Source organism: Osmerus eperlanus, chromosome 2 (genome assembly GCF_963692335.1).
Source record: "Osmerus eperlanus chromosome 2, fOsmEpe2.1, whole genome shotgun sequence".
Lineage (NCBI taxonomy): Eukaryota > Metazoa > Chordata > Actinopteri > Osmeriformes > Osmeridae > Osmerus > Osmerus eperlanus.
In genome coordinates this window covers 1,702,217-1,720,050 of record NC_085019.1, presented here as the reverse complement: position 1 = coordinate 1,720,050, position 17,834 = coordinate 1,702,217, and the positions used below count along the sequence as shown (strand labels likewise).

The window sequence follows — 17,834 nt, the reverse complement described above, 5'->3', positions numbered from 1 at the left end:
CTGAGAACCAACTTCAATTCATAGACTTCCTCAAATACATGAAAGACTAACTTTCACAGCAGATTCTGATTTTTTATTTAATTTTTTTAGACAATGCTAAGAGGACACAATGGTGCGTTTACTGAAATAGTAAAATAACATACTGTTCCCTAAAATGAAGTAAATCTCAGTATGCTAAGACATAGTTGTGACATTGTCTTCGAGGAAAGTCTTTGGAGGCAAATCAGTAACATCATTTTTGAATTTTAAAAAGCATTGAATACTTAATATTGAAATTTAAACACAACCAAATTTGTTGGTTTTATATTCACCTCTTTAAAATTGATATAGGCTATGAATTTATTTCAATGTAAAAATAAATAAATAAAAGGTTTGGAAATTTATGTTGCTAAGATTCGGACAGTAAAATTGAGACCCCCCCTCAAAAAAATCTTCATAAATTGAAATTGTACAAAATCGGCAAACATTGTCACTGATTTGCTTCCATAAAAGGTCAGGAAACCATTATCTACCCCCCAAGGCCCACTCCTCCTCTTTGACGGTCGGCTACACGCAGGCTTTCAAGTTTATTCACTCTCACATCCTGCTTGATCCACTTCAAGCCAGTCCACCCCATACGACACTTTGCCCTCAGTGGCATGATAAGACTGCTGGCAGGACACTATGCTAAATCATGCTATGCTACGCTGTCTTTTATATTAGCTATGCTATGCAATTAAATGCTCATTTCTGCTATTCTACCGTATGCTGCACTTTGCACAGTCATTTTAAACGTTAATCTAAAATATGATAAATCATTATTTTAAACGCAACATGCTGCTACACGGTATGCTGTGTAGGCCTATGCCATGCAAAGTTATAATGAATCATTTTAGTCTTCTATTTTTGAAAGCAAGCGTTACTAAACGTTTACATTTGCGTTAAGTTTATAAATCTCAGTGCCCCAGTTATCCTAATTCTCTTTTTCTCTCCGTACTGGGTTAGGGTCAACTTCTAAACTGCTTCTAAACCCGACAGACTGAAAAATACTGCTCTGTGTGTGCCACTGTTGTCCAGACGTTGCTAAATTATATGCTTAAAAAAAATAGCTACTGCTTAGAATATATGCTGCTCGTCAAATCACAAGAAGTTCACTGTCCTGATAATGCAATGCTATTCGGTGCACGCGACAAATAAACCACTTTGACTATATGCTGTGCCATGCTTGTCTATGCAACGCTACGATCTTACACCATGCTAACGCTTGTCCATTCCATGCTAATTTAAGATACTAGGCTGTACCATGCTAAACTATGCAACGCCGCAATGCAACGCATGATTCCCCTAGTGTAGCTGACAGGTGCCAGGGTCTATGTACATCTGAGAGGCCATGACATTTGGAAGGAGAACCAGCTGGGGGAGGTTAGCAGCCCGACAGGGGGAGGAGGGGCAGCCTTGGGGCAACTGCTGCTGTCGTCAATGAGGGTAGGGGTGGGGGTGGGGGGGTGGAGGTGCAACCTTGAGGAAACCGCTCCTGTTTTGAAAAAGACTGGGGGTCATGTTTAATAGCTCTGGATAAGAGCGTCTGCTAAATGACTAAATGTAATAGGAGAGCCAGGCTGTGCCTAGATAGCTGTGGTTGGGATGACCACAGCAGGCAGAAAAAAACTGACTCAAGTGCATGTTGCCTGGAACTCTACATGCCCCTGCCATGGTCAACCATACCTGTGGTCAGTGATGAAACGTAGGCCCTGATTGAGCCCTACTCTAAACAGACGTGAGATACAGGCCGTACTCACACAGGCTCAGTGTCATTTGAACTACCCCAGGTATCTTTGAATGATCAAAGGTAGTCAACGTCTTCACATCACCTCTGTTAAAGGCCTGGGTGAATACTGTAAGTTCAAAGTTCAGATCTCAAAATTCATGTTCTGGTTTTTGCCAAATTTGATACAGCAGAGTTAGAAATGTTTTTTTTCCAACCCGTCTTCTTCCTCTGAACGCTTTTTTTCCTTTACAGACATAACACCCCGATGCCTTCCACAACTTCTGACACTGTAAACCACCAAGCTCACTCTTTTTAATTCATTTAAAATAGTAAGGTAGAAAACATGCTGATGTGAGCTCTCTGGGGCCCCCTAGAGGGTGGGGACAGGCTGGTCCTCTGCTGGCTCCAGGTCCAGGTGGACCTCCAGGCTGGGGTGCACCTCTCCAGGGAGGTCAGCCAGGGAGGAGGCCTGGTGCAGGGGGCCCTGAGACAGGCAGCCCAGGGAGGACATGGGCCGATCCCTAACTGAGCTGCTGGAGGCTGGGGGGGGGGGGGGGGTAAGGGAGGAGACAAAAGGGAGAGAGGAAGAGAAGGTGTGGGAAATCTTGATTTGAGAACTACCCACCCCAGAGAGATCTACCCACCCCAGAGAGACCCACCCACCCCAGAGAGATCTACCCACCCCAGAGAGACCCACCCCAGAGAGACACACCCACCCCAGAGAGATCTACCCACCCCAGAGAGATCTACCCACCCCAGAGAGACCCACCCCAGAGAGACACACCCACCCCAGAGAGATCTACCCACCCCAGAGAGACCCACCCACCCCAGAGAGATCTACCCACCCCAGAGAGACCCACCCCAGAGAGACACACCCACCCCAGAGAGATCTACCCACCCCAGAGAGGTCTACCCACCCCAGAGAGATCTACCCACCCCAGAGAGACCCACCCACCCCAGAGAGATCTACCCCAGAGAGACCCACCCACCCCAGAGAGACCCACCCCAGAGAGACACACCCACCCCAGAGAGATCTACCCACCCAGAGAGACCCACCCCAGAGAGACACACCCACCCCAGAGAGATCTACCCACCACAGAGAGACCCACCCACCCCAGAGAGACCCACCCCAGAGAGACCCACCCACCCCAGAGAGACCCACCCACCCCAGAGACCCACCCACCCCAGAGACCCACCCACCCCAGAGACCCACCCACCCCAGAGAGACCTACTTGAGCGGCTGCGTTGGGTCTTGGCACTCTGGGGTCTGACTGGGGTGGCCCTGCCAGAGCCCAGACTCCCTGCAGACTTCTGGGATGGAGAGCGCAGGACCTTGTCCTTGCTCTTAATCACACCTGCAGACAACAATAACATCAGGGAGGCCCTGGCCCTGGCGCACCCCAGGAATAACACACGCACACACACACACACACACACCCGCACACACACACACACCCCACACACACACACACCCCACACACACACACACACACCCGCACACACACACACACACACACACACACCCGCACACACACACACACACACGCACCACACACACACGCACACACACACACACACCCCACACACACACACCCACACACACACACACACACACACACACACCCGCACACACACGCACACACACACACACACACACACACACACACCCCACACACACACACCCCCCACACACACACACCCGCACACACACACACACACACACACACACACACACACACACACCCCCCACACACACACACCCGCACACACACACACACACACACACACACACACACACCCCCCACACACACACCATGAAGTGGATGACTAAAATAGCTCACACACACGCCATAAATACCCATTCAACACCTACAAACACACACAGTCACTATACCCATTCCACACACACACGCCTTACATACTCATTCCACACATACAAACACACACACCCAACTGCCTTCGCAGGCAGGTCGTCACTGCAGTACCAGAATGGTGTGTGTATTAACACACAGACACACAGACACACACACAGACAGACACACAGACAGAGACAGACTAGCGAGGGAGCGGGGTACCTGGAGAGATGGTTGGTAGTCTGCCCTCCACAGTCTTGATTGATTTGTTCAGACGTCCCTTGTAGATATGGCCGTCCAATCCCAGGATGTCCACTTCCTCTGGCTGACCAATCAGAGCCATACAGACATTAGGATGTCCAACCATCAGTCCATCTATCTATCTATTGGACATTCCATCTATCTTTCCATTTAACCCTCCCTCCTCCTCCCCTCCTCTCCCTCCTCTCCCTCCTCCTCCCTCCTCCCCTCCTCTCCCCCCTCCTCCTCCCCTCCTCTCCTCCCTCCTCCCCTCTTCCTCTCCTCCCTCCTCCCCTCCTCCTCCCCTCCTCCTCTCCTCCCTCCTCCTCCTCTCCTCCCCTCCCCCCCTCCTCTCCTCCCCTCCTCTCACTCCTCCTCCTCCCCTTCCCCTCCTCCCCTCCCTCCCTCCTCCTCCTCTCCTCCCTCCTCCTCCTCTCCTGTCCTCCTCCCCTCCTCCTCCTCCTCCTCTCTTCCTCCCCTCCTCCTCCTCTCCTCCCTCCTCTCCTCCTCCTCCCCTCCTCTCCCTCCACCTCCTCTCCTCTCCTCCCCCCCTCCTCCTCCTCCTCCTCCTCCTCCTCCTCCTCCTCCTCCTCCTCCTCCTCCTCCTCCTCCCTCCCTCCCTCCCTCCCTCCCTCCCTCCCTCCTCCCCCTCCCCTCCCCTCCCCTCCTCCTCCTCCTCCTCCTCCTCCCCTCCTCTCCTCCTCCTCCCCTCCTCCTCCCCTCCTCCTCCTTTCCTCCCTCCTCTCCTCTCCTCCTCCCCCCCTCCTCTCCTCTCCTCCCTCCCACCTCCTCCTCCTCCTCCCCTCCCCTCCCCTCCCCTCCCCTCCCCTCCCCTCCTTCTCTCCTCTCCTCTCCTCTCCTCCCCTCCTCCTCTCCTCCTCCCCTCCCTCCCTCCCTCCCTCCCTCCTCTCCTCCCCTCCTCCTCCTCCTCACTCCTCCTCCTCCTCCCCTCCTCCTCCTCTCCTCTCCTCCTCTCCTCCTCACCTCCCTCCCTCCCTCCCCTCCTCCTCCTCCTCCTCCTCCCCTCCTCCTCCTCTCCTCCTCCCTCCTCCTCCCCCCTCCCTCTGTACCTGGACCCGTAGCAGGGTGCTGATAGGGGTTTCCTCTTCGGTCTGTAGGATGTGGGTGATGTGCTGCAGACGGGTGTAGCGGCGGTTGGGGTAGGTGAGGGTGTGGCTGCCCCCACAGCTACGAGACATGGCCAGGTAGCCATAGTCTGCCATCTCTGGAATACGGTCACTGAGGGCGGGGGGGAACACTTTCAAACCTAGTCAGAGATCATGTGACTCCACGGTACACGCCAGTCTCCTTCCTCCCTGCTTCTAACCTCACCCTCCTCTCCTTTCCTTTCCTCTCCTCACCCTCCTCTCCTCACCCTCCTCTCCTTTCCTCTCCTCACCCTCCTCTCCCTCCTCTCCTCTCACCCTCCTCTCCTTTCCTCTCCTCACCCTCCTCTCCTTTCCTCTCTTCACCCTCCTCCCTTGTCCTGTCTCTCCTCACCCTCCTCCCTCCTCCTGCCTCTCCTCACCCTCCTCCTGCCTCTCCTCACCCTCCTCGCCTTCCTCCTGCCTCTCCTCACCCTCCTCACCCTCTCTGCCCTCTCCCTTGTCCTGTCTCTCCTCACCCTCCCTGCCTCTGCTCTTCCTGACTCACTGCTTGATCAGGCTCTGGCTCGTCCTCTGCAGGGGCCCCAGGAGGGGGGGGTATCTGGAGAGCTCGCGCAGGGCCCCCTGGGTGTAGGGCCTCCCTGGGAAGGCCAGGACGCTCTGGACCCTCTCTATCTGCTCACACATCATGGTGTGCACCCTGCGCATCTGCATCAGGCTGCGCTCAGAGCTAGCCAGCACAAAGTTGCCCTGGTTGGTTCCTGGTCTGAGGCTGGGGGGGAGGGGGGGGGGGGGGGGGGGGAACTAAGACTGACTATATCACTGTAAACCATTACAACTATTATATCACATACTATCATGCAGTATGATAACCATAATAATGTTTTTTAATACTATCATTATTACTAGAATATTACTCATTTATTTGATTACTGGAAAGCTACTTTGACTCTTCAGGTAGAGGCTGGTTAAGACAGCGTGAGCTGAGTGTGTTTCTGGCTCCCCCTGCTGGTAAAGTCTGGTAGAGGACACGGGTATTTCTCCAGCCTCGATATAACCTTATCCCTCCATCCCTCTCTCCCTACCTGCGGCAGTGTTGGCGGACCTGCTCCAGCTCGTAGACGGTGTATGGGCGGCTGGACTTGTGAGAGGGGAGGCTGGGGGCAGAGGGAACTGTCAGGAGGTGTCTGGGGGAGGGAGGAAGGGAGGGAGGGAGGGAGGGAGGGAGGGAGGGAGGGAGGGAGGGAGGGAGGGAGGGAGGGAGGGAGAAAGAGAGAGAAATTGTGCTTTTAAAGAAAAAAGTGTCTGCTCAATGAATGCAAAAAAAAAATAAGTAAATAAATGAGTAACCAATGAATATATATCTAGTCCTAATAAAGGATGCAGCCTGTGTAGGACACACACTGTCCTGGAGTCATCATGTCCACAGGTCTGTCACAGGAGATGCAGTGGAACCTGGCCACCAGCTGTCTGGGAGGGACAGGAGGACACAGGTCAGACAGGTCCTGAAACAGCCCCCGACCCCCGACCCCTGACCCCTGACCCCCGACCCCCGACCCCTGGCGGAGGTGACCTACCTCCTGATCCCAGCGGCGTCGTCTTGCTCGGGGCCGGGCTGGGCCTGCAGCTGCTTACGGATGGCCTTCCATCGCTCCTCCAACTGCTGCTTCACCGAGTCCAACTCAATACGGTTCAACTGTACACACACACAGACTATAGGTTCAACTGTACACACACAGACTATAGGTTCAACTGTACACACACACAGACTATAGGTTCAACTGTACACACACAGACTATAGGTTCAACTGTACACACACAGACTATAGGTTCAACTGTACACACACAGACTATAGGTTCAACTGTACACACACAGACTATAGGTTCATAGCTGAAGGAGTGAAGACCCAGATGAGAGAGAGAAAGAGACAGAGAGAGACAGAGAGAGCGAGAGACAGAGAGGGACAGAGAGAGAGAGAGAGAGAGACAGAGAGAGACAGAGAGAGACAGAAAGAGAGAGACAGAACTCTATGCAGGTGTCTCTCTACCTTGCACTCCATCTCGGTGGAGATCTTGTCCAGCACCTTGTGCCAGTCCTGCTCCTGACAGCTGATCTTCCCCAGAAGCTCCTGGAACATGGAGCTGAGCTGCTCCGTCATGCTGTCAAACTGCATCCTGCTCACCTTCGTCTCCAACGCACGCTTGTCAGCCTTCTACAGGAGTAGAGAAGAGGAGAGGAGAGAGGAGGAGAGGAGACAAGGAGGTGAGGAAAGGATAGGAGAGAAGAGAGTTGAGGGCAGGGCAGGGCCTCACATCCGAGGCATGTGAGTAACAGTGAATGTATTGAAGGCGTGTACAGGCTGTGCAAGGCTTGTTTGGACTTGTTAGGAATTAACACACACACACACAGACTTGTAGGGGCGTGTGGAGGCTTGACAGCCAGGTGAGGTTGTGTGTGTGTGGGGGAAGGGGGGTAGGAATGCCCAGAAAGCCTGTCTAGACTGAAGACAGCTGTAAGATCAGCCTGGAGACCCCCACACACACCACACACACACCTGGGCCCCACACACACACCTGGGCCACACACACACCTGGTGCTGAAGCTATCATGTTCCATGGGCGTCATGTGGTGTTGTGAGCAGCGAGCCACTTACGATCTCTATCTCCATCTCCACCAGCTCCCTGTCTGCTTTCTTCTCCTCCAGCATCTCCATAGACTTGTACAGGTGCTGTAGAAGATACGCAACACCTTCATCATGGTCCATCATCCTCTCCCCTCCTCCCGTCCCCTCCTCCTCCCCTCCCCCTCCCCTCCCCTCCTCCTCCCCCTCCCTCCCCTCCCCTCCTCCCCCAGTAGACTCACCTCGATGTGTTTCTGTTTCTGGCTGTGCTCCTCCATCAGGGTGTTGGCTGTGCTGTTCAGCCTCTCACACTCTGTCTGCAGCTGCAGTATGGCTCCCTGCACATCACTGATCATCTCTGTGCTCTACCAGGGCCCCCCCCCCACACACACACACACACACACACACACACACAACCACACACACAAACAAACCAGGAGTTAGCTACTGAGGTCTTCGTTCCTCAAGCCTAGGTGCTGTCTGTAAACCCATCCTATCACAATCCTCTCCCTGCATGTAGACCTCCACCTCTACATCTACCACCAGCCCTGTTTATGTCTGTCTGTCCCTCTCCTTCCTCTACCTCTCCCTCTTCTTCATCTCTCTTTCTCTCTTTCTCTCTCTGTGTACCTTCACCTCCATCGTTCCCTCTACCCCTATCTCTCCCTCCATCTCCCTACCCCCTTCCCCCTCTCCCTCTTCCTCGTCTCCCTCTCTCTCTACCCCTCCCTACACTTCTCCCTCTCCCATTGCCTCGCCCCTGCCTCTGTACCTCCGCTCCAGGCGCTGCCCTGCCTCCTCCTTGCCTCGTGAGGCTGCTGACCAGGCCCTGCAGCTTGTCGTAACGCTGGAACAGCTGGCTGACCTTCTTACTGACGTCCAGCGAGCAGGTGGGGCATGCTGCAGGGCCCTCCTGCCCAGCCCCGGGGCCCCTGCCCTGGGCCTGCCCAGACCCGGGGCCCCTGTCCTGGCCCTGCCCAGCCTCAGGGCCCCTGCCCTGGGCCTGTCCAGCCTCAGGGCCCCTGCCCTGGCCCTGCCCAGCCTCCTCCCAGCCCTCCTGCAGGCTGCTGGACAGCAGCGAGGTCGAGGACGCCATCATGTGCTCTAGCATGCCTCGCAGGTTGTCCAGCTGGGACAGGTTGTGGGGTTGGGAGACGGGGAGGGGCAGTGTGAGGGAAGCCTCCAAGACTCCAGGGGGTGCTGTTGTGTGGTGGGCCGCTAGATACTGCTGAAGATTATCTTGTACATCTGTATGTGTGTGTCTGTCTCATCCGGCCTCTTAACCTGTCTGTCTGGTTATCTACAGTATCTGTCTGTCTGTCTGGTTATCTACAGTATCTGTCTGTCTGTCTGGTTATCTACAGTATCTGTCTGTCTGTATACCTGTCTGATTATCTACAGTATCTATCTGCCTGTCTTTCTGGTTATCTACAGTATCTGTCTGTCTGCCTGGTTATCTACAGTGTCTGTCTGCCTGGTTATCTACAATATCTGTCTGTCTGTCTGCCTGTCTGGTTATCTACAGTATCTGTCTGTCTGCCTGGTTATCTACAGTATCTGTCTGTCTGTCTGGTTATCTACAGTATCTGTCTGCCTGTCTGTCTGGTTATCCACAGTATCTGTCTGTCTGTCTGCCTGCCTGCCTGTCTGCCTGCCTGTCTGCCTGTCTGGTTATCGACAGTATCTGTCTGTCTGCCTGCCTGCCTGCCTGTCTGTCTGTCTGGTTATCTACAGTATCTGTCTGCCTGTCTGTCTGTCTGTCTGCCTGGTTATCTACAGTATCTGTCTGTCTGACCTGGTCCTGCAGGTGTGTGTCTTCTTTGCTCTGCTCCCACTTCTTCAGCAGTTCCACCTCCTCTGTTAGCTGATGTACTGACTTCCTGTACGCAACACACACACACACACACACACATGCGCACACACACACACACACACACACGCATGCGCACACACAAATGAACGTGTGCGTGTGTGTGTGTGTGCGTGCGTATGTCTGAGTGTGTGTGTGTGTGTGTGTCCGTACCTGAGGTAACCTATGTGCATCCTGAGCTGGGCTATCTCTCCAGAGTCTCTCTGGTTAGACTGAAGCTCTGGATCCTGGCTGCTGTCCCTGCCTGCAACGCCCCCCTCTGGACTCACTGGCCACTCCTCCAAACCCCGCAGCTAACACACACACCAAGCCAACCATCACTGTGTGTGTGTGTGTGTGTGTATGTGTCGGCCTTCGTCTCCAATCTCTTGTGTGAGAATGTGTAGAGGTTTCTTGTGTGAGAATGTGTAGAGGTGTCTTGTGTATGCCTGTTGATGTGCTGTGTGCTTTCGCAATGAGTGAGTGTGCGTCCATACATGTGTGTGTGCGTGTCACCTTCTCCCTGTCAGCCATCAGGCTGTCCAGCAGACCTCTCAGGTGGTTGATCTGCTCCAGCAGGTTGTCAGGTGCACCTCCGTTACCTGGAACACACACACACATCACCCAGCGCTCACACACACACACACACACACATCACCCAGCGCTTACACACACACACACACACATCACCCAGCGCTCACACACACACACACCCACACATCACCCAGCGCTCACACACACACACATCACCCAGCGCTCACACACACACACACACACACATCACCCAGCGCTCACACACACACACACCCACACACATCACCCAGCGCTCACACACACACACACACACATCACCCAGCGCTTACACACACACACACACACATCACCCAGCGCTCACACACACACACACATCACCCAGCGCTCTCACACACACACACACATCACCCAGCTCTCACACACACACACATCACCCGACGCTCACATACACACACACACATCACCCAGCGCTCACACACACACACACATCACCCAGCTCTCACACACACACACACACACACATCACCCAGCGCTCACACACACACACACATCACCCAGCTCTCACACACACACACACACACACATCACCCAGTGCTCACACACACACACACACATCACCCGACGCTCACACACACACACATCACCCGACGCTCACACACACACACACATCACCCAGCGCTCACACACACACACACACACACACACACACACACACACATCACCCGACGCTCACACACACACACACATCACCCGACGCTCACACACACACACACATCACCCAACGCTCACACACACACACACACATCACCCAGCGCTCACACACCAGACCAAGTGGTCCCAAGTGGTCTCACGCATTTACCTAACTCGTTAACTAACTAAGTTAACTAACTAGGTTAACTAACTCACCCATGTTGGTGAGCTGCTCCCGGAGATGCTGCAGCTGAGCCTGGTCAGCCTTGCCGGCCTCCAGCCTCTCCACCCTGGCCTCCAGACCCCCCTGCCTCTCCCCCAGCTTCCCCACGGCCCTCAGGGCGTCCACCGTCTCTGGGTAGCGCTGCGCTCCGCTGGACACCCTGGAGAGAGGCACCAGGGCCCAGTCAGAGGGGGACCCCTGGGCTGGAGCTGCCCCAGGCTCAGGCCCTGCTTCTGGGGGAGCGATGGGAGACGCTTCGGGTTTGGTGGAGGCTGGGGTGCTGGGTGTGGTTGGTGAAGAGGTGGTTGTTGGTGTGGGGCTGGTTGGTAGTTTGGGGCTGGTTGGAAGTGTGGGGCTGGTTGGTAGTGTGGGGCTGGTGGTGGGTGGTGCTGGAGGCAGTGGGCATGGCATCTGCTGTGTGTCTGGGACTTCCTGTACAGGAAGAGGAAGTGGTTTTGACATAATGCCAACCTGGCATTTCCTGGTAACATTTCTATGACCCATACTGTTTCTAGGACCAGTACCCTTTCTATTTCCAAGACCAGTACCATTTTTAGGACCTACATTCTCTATCATCTGCCTCTCATTGACCAGGGTGGACTGCATGATGTCCCAGGTGACACACTGTTCCAGCTCGTCTGGGTCCGGAAACTGAGCAACTCTCTCCCCCAGGTGTTTCTAGGAGGGAGGGAGGGAGGGAGGGAGGGAGGGAGGGTTAAACCTCACATAAATTATTTCACATCAATCTTACATTTACATTTTACATTTAGTCATTTAGCAGACGCTCTTATCCAGAACGACTTACAGTAAGTACAGGGACATTCCCCCAAGGCAAATAGGGTGAAGTGCCTTGCCCAAGGACACAACATCATTTGGCACAGCTGGGAATCGAACTGGCAATCTTCAGATTACTTGCCCGATTCCCTAACCGCTCACCCACCTGACTCCAATCTTTATTTTATCTCTTTTTATCTCTCTATCTCTATTTTATCTATATCCATATCTAACTATAGATACAGGAATGCGTGTGTCTCTCTGTTGGATAATCAACTAACTTGTATTAACACTTCTACAGTGACCAGTAATCGTCCACAGACAGTCCACCTGACCTGACTGTTCTCAGGTCCAGCTCACCATGACAGTCTCCAGATTGTCCACACGGTGGCAGCACTTCTCAACATCCTCCATGCTCGCTGTCACTTTGTCCATGTGCATCTGGAGATAGATAGGCAGGCAGACAGACAGACAGACAGACAGGCAGGCAGGCAGGCAGACAGGCAGACAGGCAGGCAGACAGACAGGCAGACAGGCAGACCGGCAGACCGGCAGACAGACAGACAGACAGGCAGGCAGGCAGACCGGCAGACAGACAGACAGGCAGACAGGCAGACAGGCAGGCAGACAGGCAGACAGGCAGACAGGCAGACCGGCAGACAGACAGACAGACAGGCAGACCGGCAGAGGTTATTACAGCAGATGTAACCAGATCTGTATTATGATCCCTATTGCCCTTCCATTTCCCTGTCTGGTGTGTGTGAGTGCGTGCGTGTGTGTGCGTGTATGAGTGACAGGAGAGGGGGCCGAGATAAGCCCTGGCTCTGCGATCACGCTGCCCTCTGGGTGACCATGCCCCCCAGAGAGGACGAGGGAGAGAGAGGAGAGAGAGACATAGAGCCAGAACGAGAGAGAGAGAGAGAGCAAAGACAAAGAGTCCAGGTTATCTCTTCACATGGTGGCCCTCTGCCTCATCTCTTGTGTGGGGTGAAAAGAGACAGGGCGAATGGAACAGAGTGAAGGACAGAGGGAGGGAGGGAGGGTTGGGTGAGAGAGGGGGAGGAAATCTCTGGTGGGTTCTAGGTGTCCCCTGGAGCATACAGAGTCAAACAGATGGAGAGGAGGGTTGCCATGACTTGTCAGTAACCCCCCCTTAATGCTGAGTGAAGGGGCATTCACAACACGGTTGGCAGCATTCATCCTAATACGTTGGTATTTGAGCTACAGCGTGTGTGTGTACCCCAGGCAGAGTTTCTCAGATGAAGATTAGACGAAGGTTTTCTGACCTGGTCGAGCCGGTCCTGGAGGTTCTTGACTTCTTCCTTCATGCCGTGTCGAAGCTCCTTCAGCTCCTGGGTCTCTCTGAGAAGGTCCTGGATCAGGGCCATGGCCTGGGAAGGCAGGAGAGGGAGAGCGAGAGAGAGAGAGTTGGTGGTTTAGAGAGTAAGAGAAGTAAGGTCTGCTTTCACAAAACACAGCTGAAAACCTAGTCAAGGAAAAAGGAATCCCTTTCAATGGAAAAACCTCTTGTTTTTAGTTGAGGACTCAGCAGACCAGTGTCCAGGAAACAGGCCTTACATGCATTGATTCCCACTTTCAGAACATTAGTATTCATCATTCAATTCACATAATTGTGATCATCATCTTCCCAGTTGTCATGTCTTATCCTGCCCCAAAGCAAACTAATCTGAACCTGACATTGTGAGCACAGCTCCCAACCCTAATCCCTCACTGGGAACCCCTCAGTGGGATTCTGGGTAACTGTGACGGGAATCTGGGAAGTGCAATAAGATGATCTTACATAGGCCAACCCCGACAACAAGCACAGACTTTGAAGATCCATGGCAACCTTTCTTTAGAGACCCCCAACATCCTTTCATTGTCTCCACCCCCCTGACCCCCAAGTGTGAGGACTGGTGACAAACACACCCATACACACACCCGCTTGGGTATGCAGGCTGTCACCACGTCTGTCTCTCTGTGCTGGACCAGGATGCAACAGCAACTGACCAACAGGCCGAAAGCTCATTTTAATGAAAGCATTCCTCGCATCCTTCAGTAATGTTGATTTGATGAGCCGAGTCGGACAGAAGTCAGTTTCTGTCCGTCTGGTCACGCTACGGGTCACCTCCGTATGAGCAGTCACAACAACACAAGACACCTGGAAGATTCATTCCATGAAGAATGTTGAGATGTGGAATGTTTTAGTTTTTTTTTTCTGTGCTGTTTGATGTCCCTCTGTGGGGTCCCTGTTTGGCTGTGAGGTGAGGCCTTGTTGACAGAACTAACAATTATCATTTGCTTTAGGATTTGCCAATGACAAATGTATGTGTGTTTCTGTGTGTGGTATGTTTGTCTCCATCCCACCCTGAAATAAAGGAGATTCCTGCAGTGTCTGTGGACCACGTGGACCCCAGCTGGGTGCTTGTTTAACCCCAGCCAGAGGAGCCGTGTCCGGGTATGTCGTGACGCACCCACCTGGCCTGATACCAACCAGCCAGGTAGACAGGGCGCTACCGCCACGGCTGGATGGACGGCCGATGGTTAATCAGTGACCTGGGAGAGACGACTCGACTCTGGGATGACCTGTGCTCGGGGTCAGAGGTCAAAGCAGGACTACATATGAGACACCGGAGGTTCAGATCTAAAAAAAATAAATTAAAAAGAACACACACACACACAAAAAAAAAAACATATGTCGCCCCTCGTTGCATACATGACAACGTTTTAGTCTGTGTTTGGCCCCTAAACTCAGATGCTGGTTGTGAGCCTGGGTGGAAGCCTTCGCAGCTTCCTGGATTCTTTCCCAGCCGTCTCCATCTCCACCCAGCATCGTGGGGAATGAAAGGCATCACTCAGAACCAGAGGCTGGGATCCCTGGTGAGAGGGCAGTCCGGTTTCAGACACTGTCTGTTTGTGAGGATGCTGTTGCCATGGCGTCCTGCCAGCATCCTCCACTAACACCACATCTGTACCAGGCAGCCCGCACCAATCATTCTGAGTTGCCCATGGAAACCAGACATACAGATCCACAACACAAAATAAAAGAACCTTTCTGGATGACTGCCACGCAGAAACAGCCGACACCAAGCAACACAACCATCTTGTTTTGGATGGAGCGACAACAGACTAACTGACTCACACACTTATCCAAGTGAACAACAAAGACTGTTTGACGGAGAACAGTGAGGATGTCATCCTAGGAAGGAAGGAGCTTCCTGGTTATCCTTCAACCAGGAAGTTCCTTCACACTAGGCAACCATTAACTGTGTCAGAACAAAATGGCTGACAGGCTGGAGAGCCTTCACGCAGAACAAACACTGAAAGCGGCGCTGATATTAGAAAATACATTTAAACATGAGAAACAGCGCCCCCGATTGTTGTCTGAACTTCCCAGTTTTCCTCCAGCCGGAGTTTGACTGACAGTGGTTTCACTAAATAAGCCAAGGGGGAAGGTGATTGGTTGGATCATAATTGATGGAACAGTAGAGGGACGCTCCAAAACGTAGAAATTGACGTTCCACTGGTACTAAAATGTGTGTGAGAGAGAGAGGAGAGAGAGAGATTGAAATACAGATCGAGAGAAAGAGAGAGAGAGAGCGAGAGAGAGAGGAAAGAGAAAGGGGGAGAGAGAGAGGGAGGAGAGAGACCTCCTGAGCCCTCTCTGGACCAGGACAGACTCTCCAGGGGGTCAAAGTGGGCTCAGTCAGACTGTTGCTCTGACAACCTGTGTCCTGGGTGAGGGCCAGACCAGTGACCGTGACACACTTACTGCATACATAAACAGGTCAGTCCCAGTGTGTGTACCTGGCATGCATGCTACAACATGCCTGTAACACGCTTGGACTCATGTTACAGGTGTCGGTCTCACCACTAGAGTGGTCTTTCTGAACCACTTCCTTAGTTTCCTGACAGCCAGGATGGCAGACAGACAATCAGGCAGGCTGACAGGACTGGCATTCAGGGGCATTCAGGGCCAGGGGACAGCTGACCTGAGCAGTGCCCACAGGGCACATGAATGATTCAGACGAGGGTTTCAAAGAGAGCCACCTGGACTGAACCTGTCTCGTCTCCTGATCACCTGAACACCATTCTTCACCTGACAACCAGCCTCATCTCTGTTGGGGGCTAATTACAGCGACAGGGGGAGGGAGGGAGGGAGGGAGGGAGGGAAGAGAGAGATATATGGTTGGAGCAGGATGACCCCAAAGAGAGGAGAGGGAGATAGAGAGCCGTACGGGACAAGTCTGGGCAGCGCTAGAACAGATAACCCAGTCCTCTGTGTCCATCAGCGGTCCTTGTCTTGTGTGCCTAGTTAGTGTGCTTAAGCCCTAATGACAGATTTAACCAAACCCAGCTGATGGAACATTGTTTGTGCAGACTGATAATCATTATAACTATGCCCACATCTGAACTGCCTGGGTTTTAACAACTTGTACCAGCTAAGTAACGATTACAGCTTTGGCGCTGTGCTCGCTCTAGGGAGTGGCTTGTGGAAACCTGAACGGACACACGCACAGAGGTCATCCGAGATGACATAGACGATCCCAGGGCCCATTGTGTCCTCTGTCATCAAAGGCCTTATCCGGTGCTGACTGTCGTGAAATGCTCACCTGTCATCACACTCACAGACTTGCAATCACTCGCAGACACAAACAAGCGAATAGGCACTGCCGCACGCACACACTTATTGTATCTCATACAACCAATGTGTCTAGGAAATGAAAAGGTTCTCTTTTCCAAATCCTTTCCAGTTGGCTGCAATACTGTATTTCCTCTATCAGCTCTGTCTCGCATGGTAAAAGATGCAGTTCAATATACATCTGTGAAGCCTTCTGTGACATTGCTTGTATAAAAGGGCTATACAAATACAATTAGATTTCATAAAAGCCGCATGGCACTTCAGCAAGACACCAGACTAGCTCACTAGTTCCATCTTGATCAATAGGGCCAATGGTGATTGTCTTCACAACTATGGATTTTGTTATTTTGACTAAATGACAGCTGTCATAAATACATTGGCTGATAAGACTATAGGAGGAGCTCCTCACCTTGGACACACCGTCTGCATTGGCCTGCACCTGGCGACGGAGCTGCATCTGTTGCCACATGTCGCTGACTGGCGTGGCGCTGGATTCGGTCCGGCCCAAGTTCATCAGCTCTGCGCCGTTGGGGAGTTTCTCCAGCGCGGACATCTTCAGCTCAATTTTCCGCAATTTGTCTTCTATGTGGTGGTACGGGCCGGGCAACTCTCGGAGCAGTGCCTTGGCCTGAGTCTGGCCATGGGGCTCCTGTGGAGGGGGATTTTCCTCCCTCCAGTGAGTGGTCACATTTTGGATTTTCAGGTGTCCGAGGATGGCATGCAGGAGAGAGTGGAGCGCGTTGAAGTTGACCGCACCGACCTCTGGCGTACCGATGGACAGGTTTAGCAAGTCAAGCAAACTGATGTCAGCAGACATGACTCAATTCTTCAGTAGTCAGTAGTCGTGGAAATCTAAGCCATTTCCCTACAACACCGACTGTCATCCATCTGGCTCTTCGTCATATCCTTGTCGAAATAATACATTACAATAATCCTGATTCAGTTCGACAAAACATTGTCACGAAATGTAAACAACGTTTGCGTTGAAAGACACTTTCTATTATTAGTCAAAATGTTCGCTCTTGAAACTGCTAGTTCTCAGTCACAAATATAGTCACCTAACAATTACTAAAACGTTTCTAAAACTACCCGTGTCAATTCAATCTGTGTTGTTCCTATTCCCCGGTCCACAAACCCAGGTTTGTTAAATAGTTTCAAGTTTGTTTCTTGTCTCCCACGCCTACAGTGGAAGCTTATTGGACGTAACAATGACAGTCATTTGAGTTCTCTTTCCTGATTGGCCCAACTCTCCGTCCCACTGCAAAATAAATACGTCCCACTTTGTGACTCAGAGCGTCTCCAGTTACTTAGCAACAAGACAGATGCGCGCATCAAAATCCACATCACGATGGATACTAAAGGGACTAGAATAAAATAAAGTGTTAAACAACACTCAAAATTAAGATAACGAAATATTTTATTCACAATAAAAAAAAGAACAATGAAGCAGGTGTCATTCTCATTTAGTTACATTTATGTATAAAATCATGGTCATCATAAGTACATAAGAACGGTTCATTCCCTCAAATCATCCATGGATTGCATCCATCCAGTG

At 52.3% G+C, this 17,834-nt stretch overlaps 1 protein-coding gene across 1 annotated transcript; it reads right to left on the bottom strand.

Annotated features, from left to right (window-relative positions):
* Nucleotides 1-110: 110 nt before the first annotated feature.
* LOC134034120 (glutamine-rich protein 2) lies at nucleotides 111-17,432 on the bottom strand. Its single transcript, XM_062478484.1, has 20 exons — nucleotides 16,689-17,432; nucleotides 12,924-13,028; nucleotides 11,998-12,078; nucleotides 11,428-11,541; nucleotides 10,857-11,295; nucleotides 9,933-10,018; nucleotides 9,591-9,730; nucleotides 9,363-9,447; nucleotides 8,340-8,696; nucleotides 7,810-7,932; nucleotides 7,601-7,675; nucleotides 6,995-7,159; nucleotides 6,524-6,642; nucleotides 6,351-6,416; nucleotides 6,032-6,133; nucleotides 5,494-5,718; nucleotides 4,911-5,079; nucleotides 3,823-3,925; nucleotides 2,980-3,102; nucleotides 111-2,287 (listed from the first exon to the last, which is right to left on the bottom strand). Exons 1-20 carry the CDS (start codon nucleotides 17,094-17,096, stop codon nucleotides 2,118-2,120), a joined length of 3,255 nt encoding a protein of 1,084 aa, XP_062334468.1. The 5' UTR covers nucleotides 17,097-17,432; the 3' UTR covers nucleotides 111-2,117.
* Between the last annotated feature and the right edge of the window lie 402 nt (nucleotides 17,433-17,834).

Excerpts from the sequence above, each read along its gene's own strand:
- LOC134034120 (XM_062478484.1), bottom strand. The coding sequence starts at position 17,096 with ATGTCTGCTGACATCAGTTTGCTTGACTTGCTAAACCTGTCCATCGGT. Across the intron at positions 7,160-7,600 it reads TGGAGATGGAGATAGAGATC|AAGGCTGACAAGCGTGCGTT; the intron begins GTAAGTGGCTCG and ends CTACTCCTGTAG. Across the intron at positions 6,643-6,994 it reads CCACCGAGATGGAGTGCAAG|TTGAACCGTATTGAGTTGGA; the intron begins GTAGAGAGACAC and ends GTGTGTGTACAG.